Source organism: Electrophorus electricus, chromosome 19 (assembly GCF_041902795.1).
Source record: "Electrophorus electricus isolate QZ-2024a chromosome 19, ASM4190279v1, whole genome shotgun sequence".
NCBI lineage: Eukaryota > Metazoa > Chordata > Actinopteri > Gymnotiformes > Gymnotidae > Electrophorus > Electrophorus electricus.
This window is the reverse complement of record NC_137515.1, coordinates 12199541-12216461: the sequence shown is the minus strand read 5'-3', so window position 1 is coordinate 12216461 and position 16921 is coordinate 12199541. Positions and strand designations below refer to the sequence as shown.

The window sequence follows — 16921 nt, the reverse complement described above, 5'->3', positions numbered from 1 at the left end:
AATCGGGATACCAACATATCTTACCAAATGACCAATTTCATATTATATAGGCTGTAATATTTGTAGCACTAACCATCAAATAATAAAAATGTTAATGAAATCTTCATGGAATGACAGTAACATTCACAAATAAAATTCACAAGAGTTTCCATTAAGTTATCAGCTGCTTATCAGTCCTCATGTATATTAGCTGATTGAGGTCCATGATGAATTAGCCTTCTTGCGCCTCTAATATTAGAGGCTACAGCAATCTTAATTTGAAATACTGTGCACATAATGGCTTGGTGGTTAGGTGTGAGGATAAAACATAACCTTTTTAATAATATTCGAATTGTAGAATGTAATATTCAGTATATGAATATAATATTCATATTTCCTAAATCCCACAGTATGACTCCCCCATCATATTAAAGGATATTATTGCGCTTATTTGTCATTTAAAATTCAGCCATTTAGATTTTAAAGATTAGCTATATATCACTATAGCCTACAGATTTGTTTCTGTAATTTTCTTTACCTTCAAGAACATGCCAAAGTGCCAGAGCCAATTTTCCATACGGGTGCAGTCTATTACTGCCTCACTGCTAGCTTTGACACAGAAGTATACAGTTAACACATTGACAGATTACTGTGGAAATACCAAGCTTTCTCATGGCAAACATGAACCTAATTTTTTTTGTGCATCACAATATTACAACCCATTCCATGAATGTTCATTTTATTGTTTATCAACATGAGTTTCTCAACATGAAAAATGCTACCTACAGTTCATTTAAATAAAATCCAGGGTAAAAACTGTGAACCATATAGAAATGACAAAGGTAAACAAAATTTGAAAGATGCACTGTCAGTATAGAGCTGCAGTTCATTCAAAACCTTCAGATGATTCATTGTACAATACACTCTTTCAAACATCCTGGAAAGGTGAAAAAGACAAAATGGTGCTTCAGTGCTTACATATATTTATTGTAAACAAAAAAGAACATACAATGTACAACAAATTTTGAGAGAGCATTATCTTTGCATGTAATAGCCTAACATTTTGGCTTCTGGCTACTTGAAGGAGTCATCAACAGAACACGCCAAAGTACAACACTAAGTGCGCAAAACCGCTATTCATCTCAATGAACCGCAGCTTTTAGACACCATTTCAACTGCGTGGTGCAGTAGCAGACACAGTGAAAAACAGGTGTTGTGCAAACAGAGAAGCCTCAGTTTGAGTAACATCCTTTTGATACTGAGTCATGTTCAGTAGTGCTTTTGGTGGACTCAATAACAGACCCCTGTCGTCTTGCAATCATCCTTTTCAGGGAGGCCACTTCTGCCGACAGGTCAGCAATGCCCCTTTTCAAGTACAAGTTCTCAGACTCTTTAATGTCAACAATTAGTTTTTTATTCAAAGGCTCTGCTGGGTCAGGGGAAAGTCTGCTCTGGCAGCCACTTGGTGGAGCCTCCCTGTGGTCTTTGTGCCAGTATTCTGGCTGGTGGATCCAGTCCTGGACATTATTTACCTGCAGGGACAGTGGGCTTAGTGTGGACTGGTACTCAGTGGCAGATCCCTGACTCATCTGGTAGCATCCCGTTGCAGACATGTCAATGGGGCAAGAGGACTTCCCTGGGGAGTCATAGTCTGGATCTATGGCCTCCACTTTGATCTGGATGGCCCGGGCTTTGATGCGCAGTTTGTGGGGCAAAGCTGAGGCATTGGAGTCTGGCACTTTGAGGGCAGAGACTATCACACTCCTTGGGTCCGCAGTGGATGGCACTGGACCTTTGGGTACCTGCTGTTCATCCTCTCCATCTGATGACTTACTCACGGTTCCATCGTCTCCGTCAGAGGTCCTTGGTGAGTTGCTGGATGATCTGGTGATCTGCAGGAATGGGGAGGGTTGGGAGTAGCCTCCAGGGAAAGGACTATTCACATAATTTCTGTACAGTTCAAAGGGACTGGCTCGGTCCTTGGTATAGCTGCTACTTTCTAGAGGTTCTTGCTTGATGATTTCGGGAGTCCTGCAGATATTCACTAGTGGGCCACCCTGCGTCACCATGCCAGAATCAGATCCTTCTGACAAGGAGCTGTGCGGGGACTGTTTAATGACTGATATGCAGCTACCACCCAGTCGCGATGACTCCAGCTCTCTTGGGTAGGAGCCTTTGGCACTGCCAGGTGACACAAAGTCCCGGTAGAGGGCACTGGTAGAGGTGGAGATCTTTTGCACTTCCTGAGCATAGACAGCCGAGCTCACCAGACCAAACTTCAGCTTGAGAGACAGTAGCTCAGACTTGAGTGATGCATTCTCCTCTCCCAGCGCCATCAGCTTGCTCTCCAGCACCATGTCATTGAGCCGCCTCTTCTCCCGTGAGCGCTTGGCTGCCTCGTTATTCTTGCGCCTTCGCTCCCAGTACAGGGTGTCCTTCTTCTCCTCTGGGATGAACTCTCGCTTCCTACGGCATGTGGCCGTCTTAGCCTTGAACGGCAGGCTCGACAGCTTGTGATTGATCAAGTCCCTGTCTGTGCCCTGCAAAGCCATGGCTAAGACCAGGGCTTCCTCCCCACCATATGATGGCTCTTTCTTAATGGCCTGCATATTACAGTGTGGCCCAGATTGCATAAACTCATTAGTTATCAGTTGTGCTGAACAGATGCATCTTCATGATAAACCAACAGCGGTGCCATACATGTCATTGGTGTCTGCTAATAATTCCAGGCAGGGATTTATTTCTTGTTAACCTGAAGAAAGAGCATGCAAAAATTGTTTTCAGAAATCAAATACACAGAAATAAGCAATAAGTATTATGCCATTTTTTCTTTGACAATTCCTGACTGTACTTATTCCATGCAAGAAGAAGTGCATTTTTTTATATAAGGCATGTATAAATCATCTAACATAACTCATTCAAAGTTATGGGGTTATCACAAGTAGTATTCATCAGGTTCAGACAATGACAAATTATCATACATCCCACAAAAGAGGTTTATTGACACAATTGAACTCTTATTACAACAGGGTAGGGTTAAATGGGTTTTACGATAAAGCAACTGATAAATGGTTCCCTGTGTATATCTTAATTTTAATCTCTGATGTTTCCTATATGACTATATCCCACATCACTAATCACTGTATATATTCTTCCTTGACAACAAAGTTCTAAAAAAATTAAATTCAGTGAAATAAATATAATTGAACAATACATTAACAAACAAATATAATACCAATAACAAAAGATAAATTCTCTTTAAGAGTTTAAGTGGTTTCTACATATGATAAATGTACATCTGTGAGCTAGGTTCATTGAGTAATTACAGCATTATGCTCTTGACAGCAGTACATTTTGCTCTCCGTCTTTGAATTTCTCAGTGGTTCTAAACCATGACATCACTGAGTCTCAACTAGACACACTCCTGCTAGTGGCTCATAGGATTCAGCAGCTTGTCAGCTGATAAGCAATATTATGTAAATTTAACTCAGTTGCTGGCACTCCATTGCTTAATATCACAGTTTTCTATTTCTGTTGATGACTTAGTAGATAATTTGGGCTAATTTTAATCAACATTAATCATTTCTGTGATTATATGTTGGGTATATTCTTCCCAGAAAATGTACCTCCATCTCCTTCTAACAGTCAATAAATGGGTACATGATATGTAACCATATATTTGTGCTTTTGCATGTAACAAACTCATGCCGTCTTAAAAACTTTCAAAAGCACTGAAATACATACAGAATCTTATTTTCACTTCAAACACACAGAATGCCACAAGCACACTGAAACACATATGAATATCTTAAAATCAATATTTTAAAAAAAGAAAAAACTGATTAGTGGCCTGACTGACACTATAATGATATGACATGTAATTTTCTGTGGTTTTGATAGTTACGTGAACTCAGTATAATTTGGTCACCCGTCTAAGATACCTATAGTCTTGTGTAAGAAAGTGTAAGAAAGTGTCATTTATGAAGATATAACTAACTTTTCAGGAAATAGTTTCGTTCGCCGATTTAAAATTATGCAGTGCCTTAGCGCGAAGCGCCATGGAAGCGTTAAAATGATGTCATCGCCGGAGGTCGGTTACGCAAAAAGTACATTGAAACAGAGCACTTACTGGCACGTTAAAAATGATTAAAGGTTATTTTAAGCCAGGCCACTAAGTTCCAAAATATACAAGAAATACTAAAGAGATACAGGTTATGTCATATGTCCATATAACAATATTTGTTCATTCCGTCGGGATGAAGAAAAAAACCTAAAAATGGGTTGATGGCAATGACCTTCAACGTGTCGGTCCTAACAATCAATTGCTTTGCTAAAGGCTTTCGAATAGCCCAAGCTACAAATTCGGAATTGTCAATAAAAGTAATATATAGCGAATGACCGAAAAATGGTCTGCTACAGTATCTGGCCTTCCTATATGTTATAAAAAATAACCCAGCAACAACTCTGCTACGTGCTTCAAGTTTCCTTAAACTGAGGTTGCAGCCTAAACGCGTAGGTTGGGCTAGGCTACCTCCTGGGAGCACGGAACAAAGGAATGCGACTAGCCATAATCATCACACGTGGTTGAACTGAAACATCAGAGTAAACACGCAAGGATAAAATTAAATATTCACCTGGAAGCGTATTCAACAACGTAATACGGGGGGAAGTCTTTGTCTCGCTTTAACAATTTGTTTGGTTACAGATTAACGCTTAGCGTAGATTTCAGGTGTGCACTGGGTTTTTGAAATCAAATATCTTACTTTCTTGCAATATCTATGAGATTAAACAATTATTTGAGTATGTATTGTTCTATTATTAAAAGACAGTACATGTTTAAAAAAGAGAATTACGACAATCATAACCGAAACAATGCTGATGTTTTTGACAGGCCTTGTGAGCTATAACCCACGTCGATAAAAGGTTTTATAATGGCATTCGACATGTGCCCTATTTAGAACGCTAGAAGGCTACGGTAGTAAATGTGTTCAAAATTAACCAAAGTTAATACTGGCGTAAAAGTCTTTGTTAGAAAACGTTGCTGACTATTTTGATTACGCACAGCATCGCTTAGTGTTCATTCACAACTCCTCGATTCCCCAGATTCCTTTAGGCTATCTTGTAAAGAATAAAGAATATAATATGCGTGACCAGTATTCATCCAAAGCATTCAAATTATATGGTCGTTACCCAGTAATTACATGTATAATAATCTATCACCTTAAATAGACGGGAAAATTGGAACGAAGCCATGCGTTTATAGCGATTTCAGGTGTCTGTTTATACCTAGGTTTAAAAATAAAAACAAACAAACGAGGAAGTACAAATTCACTTGTAATAAATTAGGTCTTGTAAGAGATTAGGCATCCTGAATTGACAAAAAAACAAACAAAACAAAACAAAAAAAAACAAGTCCTGTAAATATTGACCTAGTCCAATCCACAGTGTCAGCGGTGTAACACCCCCACCCACATATGTCTGGGTCACTATGCCTTTCCAGTTGCTGTGATAACATTTCGAACTTACATATTTCAAATTCTTACGTGTCTACTGGCAAAGTGTGCAGTATGAATCTGTTTAAGCAGTTATCACAAAAATTACCCAGGAGTTTAAAACTGTTGCCAAATCCAGTGCAGTTATTGGGGGGGAGGGGGGAAAGTTTTTAGTGAGAATATTTATTTGGTTAAACTACTTATGAAATATTTTTCATAGGGTAGATGAATTACAGTTTCAGAAACAGTAAAGTATTAGGCTATAGTCACCAAAAATACCCAATGTATACGACTATCTGCTAAAATAGCCTAAACAAACTAGCAACTGTCCGGATGACTCACTGTAATACAAGTAAAGAAAAATAAGCATACCTTTAATTAACACAAGCTCAATCATATAGTCCGTAGTATGAAACGGCGTATATAAAAGACAAAAAGCAACACTGGTTTCATCTGCAACAATAAAATTCCAATAATTGTGAGGTAATATTTCCTTGTTTCTCCTTTGCGTTTTCCTCCCGGAGTGACTGCTGCCTCATGGATCTGTGTTAGTAGGTCACTGAAGAAGTGTATTGGCAGCGAGCAGTTACTGACATGCCTCCTAGCCAATTGGAATCCAGCATTTTCCAATTTCAACCAATGATTCGCTTTTCTTATGGATACATCAACAGTCTAATACAAATGAATGAGCTCTACTTGAGGTTCTACTGTATGTTGGACAGGCATGCAGAGAATCACTGACCCAAGGGAGAACTGCAGTTGAAAGAATAGCACTTAACACAAGCAGCTTGCCACGCAAACTAAAAAAGAATAGCATTTAGAATGAAAAGATTATTAAATAAAAGAATGAAAGTCACGAAAAACGTGGTGGTATAACATTTAAGCTACACAAAAAAAAGTGATCCATGAAATGACATTATGTCATGAGGTTTATTATCTAGTTAGATCATTTATGCATAAGCGAACCAACATCCTACGCACTGTGAAATGTGACACTTACGTGTTTGGAAATCGTTACCTAAATGAGGAGCACTTCACGGATTTGACCCGCTCACGTGTCTTTAAGGTGTAGACAACTGCAGCTCTTACAAAAACAGCAACAGCGACCTCCTAAGTTTTGTTTCAGATACAGAGCACTAGAGCGCATCCATGTTTCAATGTTCAGGTCCTGAACGATGAGCCACCTTCTGTTTCTAAAGGAAAATGCAAGAGTCTTAAATGTCAGTATCGCTGATGTGAGTATCGGTGATTATTTTTGTTGATTACAACTTGTGGTTCCGAAATAACTATTTCCCCCAATAAAACAGTTAAACATGTTTTGAAAGTAAAGAAAATGAACTATACCCAAATATAAAATTGTCAATATAGATGTGACTCATTCGGGGTATGACTCGAACTGGGCATGAAAAATGTAGGCCTACCTGATGTTAGAGCCTGTATTACTGAGTATCTGCTCTTGTAGTCTACTCTCTTGACTGTTAATTTGATAGGATATAGCCTACAACCCTGGTCTATGTGACGTATTGCACAACACATCTGAGGACGAACTTTAATACTGGATGAAACGCTGCAGGCTTGATCTCAGATTAATAGCTCTCACATTTACATTTACATTTATAGCATTTGTCAGATGCCCTTGTCCAGAGCGAGTTACTTAAGTATTTTGTACTCTTAATTAAATCATATCCTCATGCTAGCATACTTAGTGTTTAAGAATACTATCAGATTAAAACCTTGGCTAGAACAGAAATAAGTATATTTAAGTGTATATTTACGTTCGCGGTGACTTAATGAAGAGGCGAGTCTTCAGTCTTTGAAGACAGTCAGTGTCTCAGCTGTATAGTGAGGGGAACTTAACTCCACCACCGGAGTGGTGACTCGTGATTCGCAGCCATCGTCAAAGCATGCTTTCGTATAGGGTGGGCCTACCGTACCTATATATATAATTCATAAACACGTATTTCACGATTTCATATGAAAAGGACACAGTGTAAGGTGTGTGCAGTTATTTTAAGATCTATCGATCTAAAATGTGCTAAATCACAATTCAATAGAGTAATATTTATCACACATCAACATATTTTAATTACAAACGTAATCATAACACAATCTCCACTCTCCATAGTTTGCATGACATGGCATGAACAAGCGTGAACTAGCAAAGATTTCACATCTATTTCTTGGACTATCTCAGGACAGCATCGTAATGTGTTGTAAAAGAGACACAGTGGGAAACTGGCGATCGATGGAAGAAATGTATTTATTTGAAAATTATTTTGTACAGTGATTAAAATAAAAAATAACACGTTTCCTAACTCTATCTTCACCGATAAATTACCCTATAGATTAGACAATTGAAATAGATAGCTCAACGTCTATTGACTACCGTCAATATTGCGTACATTTTGCCTGGAACAATGCAATTTACTTTATTCTCAGACATCATGGTTAGAATTGCCAGGACGAGGAGACCATGTGATCTACAATTCATTCTCTCCATGTGTCGCTTTATTAACTTTGTAGCGCAATTTGTGTGGCAGACGTGGGCTCATAGACACACGTTCTGTTTGTTTAATGGTTTTAAGTTCTTTACGAATGCCTTTGGCCTCTGCAATGATTGGAGCACTATCTTCGGTGAAAGGTTTATCCATCACAATACGCGTAACACGGCCAGGCGCTGAGGCAGTTAGCTGTGAGTAATTCGGTATAGTCCCACCTAATGAAAAACCACCCGAAAAACTGTCCTGGGATGAGTCCATCGTGGAGAGGACATTGCTATGCACTCCTTTCCTCTGGGACACTTCATAGGCAACGGGTATAAGTACATTTGCGGGACTACATCCATCGTTGCACGCTTGGATTCCCGAGTGACTGCCGACATTCCAGCCTCTTTCACGGACGTCTCCCCTGAGAGCGACTTTCGGCATGATTGGAGCAGTGGTCATCCCCGCGAAGGAAACAGAATCGTAGGCTGAACTGAAACGATGCATTATATTGTCTGATCTGCATCGGCCAGAGAGAGCATAAGACAAACAGTTGGTTTCTGCCAATGGGGTCAGCGCCGCAGGGCCAGAGAACTCTACCAAAGAACGCAGATAAGCATCTCTTGGCAGTTCTTGCGCTATGGGATATTCCACTATAGTACCAAGAGGATATTTTACACCGAGGCCATGATAATGAACTGCAGAAAGCGCAGCCTTCAGCTTTTCATTTTCCCGAAGAAGTTCAACGGCGCGTGTTTCCAAGAAATATTCCTCCATGCGCTTGCGCTGACGCGACCGTTTTGCAGCTTCATTATTTCGACTACGTTTGAGCCAGTAGTTGTCGTCTTTCTGTTCTTCTGGTGTGAACTCTCTTCTTCGACGTGTTGTGCCATTTGCCTTCACAATTCTACCAGCCTTAGATCCTTGCAAGGAGTTCGCGAAGCTATTGTAACTGGTCCGCAAGTCGTTAACACCAACAGGCTCATCGTGCGCAGAGCAACAAGCGAGAGATGTCATCGTGGCAGAAATATAACATAACACATGAACCTCTTGATGTTGGCCACTTCATTTAACACGAAGCAAGCTTTATGCAAAAATTAGCATTTTGAGCGTGTCCGGTTATTTTAAAGGTTTGTACAAATTTAGAAATAAAGAAATCAGAAGGAAGAGGTCTGTTAAATATGGTTTAGTCACACCTTTTCTGGAACCGCAAACTATATTAACGCCCACTGCGCAGGCCATTGGTTATCTTACACATTTACATTCTTGGATGGTTGATGCCCTTCTGTTAGCTCCTGACTCCTGACTCCTGACTTGACACGAGACAGACTTTAAAAAAATGCTGCCCGTAGTCAGGTATGACTTCCTGCGCATGTGTAATAACGGTATGTGGACATTTCCGACATTTTGCCTATAGAGAGGTAATTAAGGTGAATTTATGAAACACAGACATGTTTTTAGCAACACTCGAGGATTCTCATGGGCTAAACATGCGTAGACTGTTTAGCAAGTGAGGCCTAGGTATCAAATTGTATTCACTTAAATGATGCGAAGGTCAATTCTTTTTGCTCTTCTGGCTATTAACATACTCATAAAACAAACTCAATGCGTTATTAGAGACTGACATGTATGGACATTTAAATTTTCATTTGCATGGAAAATGCAATGTCAACTAAACCATACTCGTTTTGTTTGAGAGGAGAGAAAAAAAAAAAAAAAAAAAAGACAATCCTGACAATATAACTAGAACAGTGAATCAAGACTGCTCAAACAAGTGAACCTGAATTTTACAATACAAATTGTAAGGGGTGAAAAAAAAAAAAATCACAACATGTGCCACATATCCCTTTATTTGACACTCCATATCTCTGGATGTACACAATATATGGTTAAATTCTGTTATGACAGCTTGGTAAAAAGCAAATATCTGGTTTAAAACACAATTTAAGTAATACCGCTGGCTAAACAAAAATTAAGAGAGTAAAAAGAAAATAAAAATCACTTAATTTCTTTAAGAGAAAAACTGACATAAATTACAAATCTTTACAAGTTTTTGCACCTTAAAAGCAACTAGATCTGTTGACCTCTCACTTTTTCTACAAAACATCTGTGCGGCAGTGTGTGTTGCAGAGTTTTAAGTCAGTCACGTAAAAATTGGCAGTCCATTATCTTACTCAAGATTCAGATTCTGGAACAGGACATATAAGTATCAATGCATTAAACATAGGAGTCTCATTCTCACATTACCAAGAATGAGACAGAGACTCGGATTGTCTGGCCTTTCCTATACGATGAAGTCTTGAATTGAAAGCAGAACAAAAAACTGGAGAAAACAAAAGATAAAACTTGGTGGTAACAACAAAATCCTTATAAAAAAGATACAATGTTTCATGTTGCACAGCAACAGTAAGAACACAAATTCTTCTGAATGGCTTTGCAACATGTTTGATTAAAAAAAAATTTCCATGTTATATATGCAACTCAATGACTGTGGAAAAGGGAGAAGTTAGACTTAGATTCTTCATTGCAGACCACTAAGAGTAGCTAAACAATATATCTATTTGTCACCAGTCCTAGAGGTACAGCCTCAAAAATGAAAAACATGTTTTGGAGACTGCCAAAACCCCATAAATAACATTCAGTTTTTGTCTCAATCATTGGTTTCTCTTTGTTTTTTTATACTGATACTCAACTGGCAGACACTACAAAAGTCACACTTCACAGGACAGCTCCTGCTGCCATTGGGTCTCAAAAGCCTTCCTATGCTTCTGAGTGCATTTCACTGTCATCCATTTGTGGGCTGTCATTGTCTCCTAGAAGCTCAGTTTCTGGGACAGACATGTCCTCATTGTGGAGGCCATTCTGGGAAGCACCATCTGCCATGTTCTCTTCAGCTGCCTTAGCATCCTCACTCAGGAGGGCGGCTTTCTCTGTGCCTGATGCATTGGATGGCGCTGTGGTAACATAGCCTGTGCTGGTGGAGCCACTGCCACTGTGGTGTGAACCTGCCTTAGCTACCATCTGTGGGTGCATCTGCTGTGAGGGTATTTGCATGGGGATCTGCATGGGGTAGAAATTCTGAAGGTATGGATAGGCTGGCACAGGCTGGTAGCCATTGACTGGGATATAAAGTTGTGGCGGTACCATGGGTCTCATCTGGCTCTTCATGGGCATGAACTGGGGCTGGGGAAAGGGTGAGGGCTTCTTGGGGCTGATGTAACGTGCAGCACTGATGTTACTGACAGGGCTTGTGCTGAGCGAGCTTGTCTGGGTTGTGTTGCTCGTTCCAGAGGTCTGTGCCAAGCTGTTGTAGTTGGACAAGCTTTCCCAGGTGCGCAAGCGTGCATGGATGTCCTTGAAGCGTGGCCGTCTCGCAGGGAACTCGTTCCAGCACTCCAGCATGAGTGTGTAGATCCAGGCAGGGCAGTCATCGGGGCAGGACAGCACTTGTCGGTTGCGTACCATCTCGATCACATCCTGGTTAGAGTAGCCACAGTATGGCTGTAGACCATAGCTGAAGATTTCCCACAGCACCACGCCATAGGACCAGATATCCGAGTCGGTGGAGAATTTGCCATATGTGATGGCCTCAGGAGACATCCAGCGGATAGGGAAAGGACTGTTGCCCATCAGCTTGTAGTAGTCAGCAGAGTAGACATCACGGAAAAGCCCAAGATCAAGAATCTTCACATTGAGTTTCTCACAGACCAGGATGTTCCGAGCAGCAAGATCTTTGTGGACCACATGGTGACTGGACAAGTACTCCATTCCAGCTGCCACCTGGGTAACTATGTGCAGAAAATCCGCCTGCTCAAGGGCCGACTTAACCGTTTTGTCATCGTCTGAGCTGCCAACGTCAGAGTGTGGTGAACGCATGACCAGGAACTCATGTAGGTCACCATGGCCTGAGTAGCTGAAGATCATGCTCATGGGTTGCTCTTTGGTCACCACTCCCAAGAGGCACACGATATTTGGGTGCTGAAGACGTGAACGGAGCATGGCCTCATGACGGAACTCTTCACGCAGGGTCCCCTCATCCTTGTCTTTTACTGTCTTGATGGCTACTACTTGAGTCTGCTCTCCAGGTGCCGTGCTATAAAGGTGACCTTTGTAGACCTTTCCGAAGCGGTCTTCTCCAAGCTCCTCCATGAAGCGTACAGCAGACAAGTTGATTTCTCTGAGCTTTGCCTGTGAAGGTAAGATCATAGTAGTTATTCTCTAATCAATTACTTTTATATAAAGAGTAATGTGGAATTTAAGTGAAGTTATCCTGTTAGGTTATATTGCTGTTTATTTTCAATGCACAGAATACATATAGGAGTGATTGCTTATAATGTCTTAGACAGTGGTTTGCTGGTCTCTCTAGCATTAAGGACTACAGTAACCCACTCCCTTGGATGAGAGTTTGATCAGAAATGGCAGAAGACAGGTGTGAGTGCATCTGAAGGCTTTTGGAGGATGGCTTGGTGTCAAGAAGGGCAGCAAAGAAGCCTCTTCTCTCTCAAGAAAAACATCAAAAACAGACTGACATTTTGCAGCAAGTATAGGGATTGGACTGCAGAGGACTGGAATAAAGTTATTTTCTCTAATGAAGCCCCCTTCAGACTGTTTGGGACATCTAGACAATTGATTGTCCAGAGAAAAAAAAAAGGTGAGCACTACCATGATTCCTGTGTCATGCCAACAGTAAGGAATTCTGAGACCATTCATGTGTGGGGTTGCTTTTCATTCAAGGTGGGTTTGCTCAAAATTTTGCCTAAGAACACTGCCATGAATAAGAAATGGTATCAAAACATCCTCCAAGAGCAACTTCTCCCAATTATCCAGGAACAATTTGGTGATGAACAATGCTTTTCCCAGCATGACAGAGCACCATATCACAAGGCAAAATTGATAACCAAGTGGCTTGGTGAACAAAACATTGAAATTTTGGGTCCATGGCCAGGAAACTCCCCAGATCTCAATCCCATTGAGAACCTGTGGTCAATCTTAAAAAAGAGGGTGGACAAATAAAAACACAAACTGTGATCAACTCCAAACACTGATCAGGCAAGAATGGGTTGTCAGTCAAGACTTTGTCCAGAAGCTGATATCCAGAATGCCAAAGCGAATTGCAGAAGTCTTAAACAAGAAGGGTCAACACTTTAAATATTAAGTCTTTGCTTAAAACTGATGTGTGTGTCAATAATAAGTTAAAAAAAGAAACAAAACTTATGAAATGCTTATAATTGTACTTCACCATACCATATAAACATCTGACGAAAGGATCTTAAAAAAAAAAAAAAAAACAAAACAAAAAACAAAAAAACAAAAAAACAAAACTGAGGCTCAAAACTTTGGCCACGACTGAACATGCTGATCTTGAAAGTAAGATCACATACAACATTGGAATGTATATTGTGTGTTCAACAATATCAGTGTTTTATTATTATTGCAAGAACAACATGTAGCAACATAACTGGGCAAGGCAGGGAATTTAATACCTGATGCTTGTGCTGATTGAGAAGTGGCAGCTCCATGTCTTGACTGGGAGATGCGGCGAGCTGCCGGCGAGGAGGAGTGTCTACTGACTCCTTCTGCTTGTTACGGCACATGCAGACCAGGAAGAAGAGGCAGGCAATGACCAATGGGATGGCAATGCTGGGGATGAGGATGTAGAGTATCTCCTTCTTCATGTTCTCTGGGGGTTCTAGGGTTTAAAACACTGAATGAAAACTAATGAAATTTGTCAAATGTTCAAAAATCATAAGTGAACACAGATCTAGAACATTTTTGATGCATATGTTGGCAAATGAAGGTCTATAAGGCATAATGGTGTCATGGAAATTTTCTCTGAAAATAGTAAATTATTAGATGTGAGAGAATGATGTTCAGAGTAAAACCAATTACCTTTATTTCTCATTGAAGTTCTAAAACTACCCATCCTTCCAAACATCACTTTTTTTCTACAGTACATGCATAAACCAGAATGCAATGTTTAAATATTTGGAATCAAATGTGGTCATTATGGAATTTCTTCCAAAGTGGGCATTTCGTTTACTCACTGCATGGACGGATGTCACAGATATCCACCCTCGTATGGGGGTCAAGGGTGAAGCACCAGGGACTTTCCATCTGCCCGCCTGGGTTCCTGCAAAAGTTGTGCCCCCCTTTGAGCTCTGGATACTCCACATGGGTCAGGTGATGGCTGTGTGGGTATTGGTTACTCCAGGGCTGGCACTGGTGGCCAGACTTGGTTACACTGACGGTGCCTCTGTAATTGGCACCACTGCCGTTGTAACAGCTGTGATCTGAAGGAGAATCTTTCACAAGGATTTAAAGTTAGAAGAAAGAAACATTTGGACAGCTAAATTAATCACTACACAAACTTGCAAGATAAGTGGTAAATTGATACTATATTATGCAGTATTGTGTGGCATCACATTGATTGCACAAACAGCAAAAACCTCATGTGTACCACTAGAGGGCAATATTGATGAATTTGTTTCTATTTTTTTTATTTCAAAGTTTTAATTCCTGTGGTTCCCCAGACAATAGATACATTTGTACTGCCTCTGCTCCCAACACAGTTGATCAATGTGATCTGAGTTCTGAGTGATTTGAGAAAAGTATACTGGAATGCAAAAATAAAAGTGAACTGGCTTGGTTTTCATCCAGTTCTGGTTTAGTGTCATGATACCATTTCAATTATACTTCAGAGAACTCATCACTGGCATCAAGCTCCCAGGCTGCAGCCATGATCTGCGGCAGGTCCACCTACATGTCTCCAGGCGGTCAGTGGGCACACCGATTCGCATGCAGCTGGCGGCGTCGGGTGATCCCGGGTGGGGTAGCAGGTGGCAGTTGGGCAGCTCTAGTTGCATGAGGATGAGCGGGTTGGATCGTGCAATGGAATATTCAACACGGCACAGGTCGTTCTCCAGCGCCTCACACTCGTCCCTGCAGAGCTGGCGCTGCCGTGGGCCCCTGGTACCTTCCTCACATAGTGGGAACACGTAGTGACAGAAAGAGGGGATGGCAAACTGGGAGCACTGGTCGGACAGCTGGGTGGAGGTCCCAATCATGGTAAACGCAGCTGGGGGTGGGGTGGGGTGGTATAAAGTGAGATGAGAGAATATGATTAACTGCTGTACAACAATCTGTTTTCTGTAATCTGTAGTTTCAGGAAGTGATAGAATTGGACACAGACAAAACAGATAAATTTTGAGCATCAAAAAATATTAAATATAGCTAAATGTTACAAATAATTCTTTGCAATACAAGTTATTCATTTAATCTTTAAATGAGCAAAGAGGAGATATTTCTGGGATCCTTTTAAATGCTTTGTACTGCTGGATATCTTATGATCCATTTTCCTCCTAAATTCTCCTCACTGTCTGAAGGAGAGAGAAAAATTGTTTTGTAACTCAAACCTTTTTCAGTTAGGGGCATTTTTCTATTCAACTAAGAACATATAACCCTCAGTTGAACGAGATTACATGTAAATAAAAGTAATGAAATTATATGAACTCAATTTCCTGAGAAAAGTGAAGCCAAACATGACATCAACATACTGAGCTGAGGAGTAGTAAGTCATCATCTTGTCTGACAAAGTTATTGCAAAGAACCTATTAAATTTCAATACACAATAAGATTTTTGTTTCATCGGCCTTCTGGTCCCTTCTGGTGATTATGTCCAAACCTGAGATCACATTCATAAGGGAAAAAAACAAGCATAATGTCTAATGTCTTTAATAATACGAATTACTTTTCTGAATATTTAAGAAAGTAAAAGTGAGGTTACAGATTTCTTAGGAGAATATCTGTGTACATAATTATTATTTGGCAACTATAAGTGTGCAGAATTATTATGCAACTAAATGGAAAATGGAAATTTTCCCATCTCACTTGTTTATTTTCATCTGTTACAGTGAGAATAATAAAAAACAAATCAAAATATGTAATAAACCTTTTTTTAAAAATCCTGAAAAGGTCCAACTAGCTCATCTTTAATAAAAAAGAATTGAAGTGTAGCTCCATGCACTCTGTGCACTGGAGGATAACGGGTTCCTGGTCACTTCATGTTTCATTCTTCTCAAATCTTTGGCAGTTCATTTGTATTTCTCTTTTTTTTCTCAGCACGTTTCTTACAGCCCTGTTGATTATTTGCAACAAAATGTTTGATGGTTCTGTGATCAAGCACCGATATCTCAGCAATTTTAAGAGTGCTGCATTCCTCTGAAATTTTTTTGTTGTTGTTTTGACTTTTCAGAGTCAGCTAAGTCTTTTTTGGCCCATTTTGCTTGAGGAAAAGAAGCTGCCTAATAATTATGCACACCTTGATATAGGGTGTTGATCTCCTTAGGCCACACCCTCGCTCATCACACAAACACACATCACCTGATATGCACAAATCCAATAAGCATTCAAGTTTATACAACTTGGAGTTGGAAAATATGCATAAAAATACTGATATGGTCAAAATGCTCTCTTGCCTAATAATTGTGCACACAGAGTATGATACTTCCAAATGTCTACCAAAGTAATTTTCACCAATCATATTTGATGCATTACACACTTTTAAATTAATACCATAACAGACAAACCTCCTGCAAATAATATTTTCCATATGCCTCCACATGAGAGTGCCCCACAGATAGACATAATGTACATGGAAACAATACATGCAGCAAAGCACAAGTCACGTTCTGGCAACTGTAGTCCCAATGGGAGGGAACAGCTGGAATGTTTATCATACAGCTTTCTAAGCTATTAATATTTTGCTTCCCTAGGATAGAATACATTTCTGTACATCAACTAAAAGAGCCCAAATCAAGAACAGCACAGGACCTTAGCCATGAGAGTAATGAGAACTAAGCAGCCTGGCAGCTGACCTGAGGGTGATGTACATGAAATTGCGCGTGTTCTTAACTTGGAGAGTTGTGAGATTGTGAATGCAGGCTGCGGGGCTGTATGGTTACCCCTTAC

The 16921-nt window shown here is 40.1% G+C and overlaps 2 protein-coding genes and 1 long non-coding RNA gene across 7 annotated transcripts in view; 1 reads left to right on the top strand and 2 right to left on the bottom strand.

Annotated features, from left to right (window-relative positions):
- The window catches only part of LOC113576743 (uncharacterized), a 42886-nt gene that overhangs the window by 14300 nt on the left and 11665 nt on the right, over positions 1-16921 (top strand). The window lies entirely within an intron of this gene.
- Positions 702-6037, bottom strand: nfil3 (nuclear factor, interleukin 3 regulated). The gene is made up of 2 exons (XM_027009003.3): positions 5844-6037; positions 702-2731 (listed from the first exon to the last, which is right to left on the bottom strand). Exon 2 carries the CDS (start codon positions 2610-2612, stop codon positions 1212-1214), a length of 1401 nt encoding a protein of 466 aa, XP_026864804.1. The 5' UTR covers positions 2613-2731; positions 5844-6037; the 3' UTR covers positions 702-1211.
- ror2 (receptor tyrosine kinase-like orphan receptor 2) overlaps positions 9787-16921 on the bottom strand; it is a 60535-nt gene continuing 53400 nt past the window's right edge. For 2 of the 4 annotated variants that reach the window (XM_035535440.2, XM_081702748.1), the window contains 4 exons: positions 14715-15029; positions 13999-14256; positions 13438-13643; positions 9787-12142 (listed from right to left, as the gene is read on the bottom strand). In XM_035535440.2, the coding sequence (XP_035391333.1) occupies positions 10715-12142; positions 13438-13643; positions 13999-14256; positions 14715-15029 (2207 nt within the window). In that variant the 3' untranslated portion in view covers positions 9787-10714. Of the gene's footprint in view, positions 12143-13437; positions 13644-13998; positions 14257-14714; positions 16916-16921 lie in introns of those variants that run through there. The other 2 variants (XM_027009002.3, XM_081702750.1) reach the window with 2 other exon arrangements.

What these genes read in the sequence shown, in the direction of transcription:
- nfil3 (XM_027009003.3), bottom strand. Translation starts at nt 2,612, where the DNA reads ATGCAATCTGGGCCACACTGTAATATGCAGGCCATTAAGAAAGAGCCA.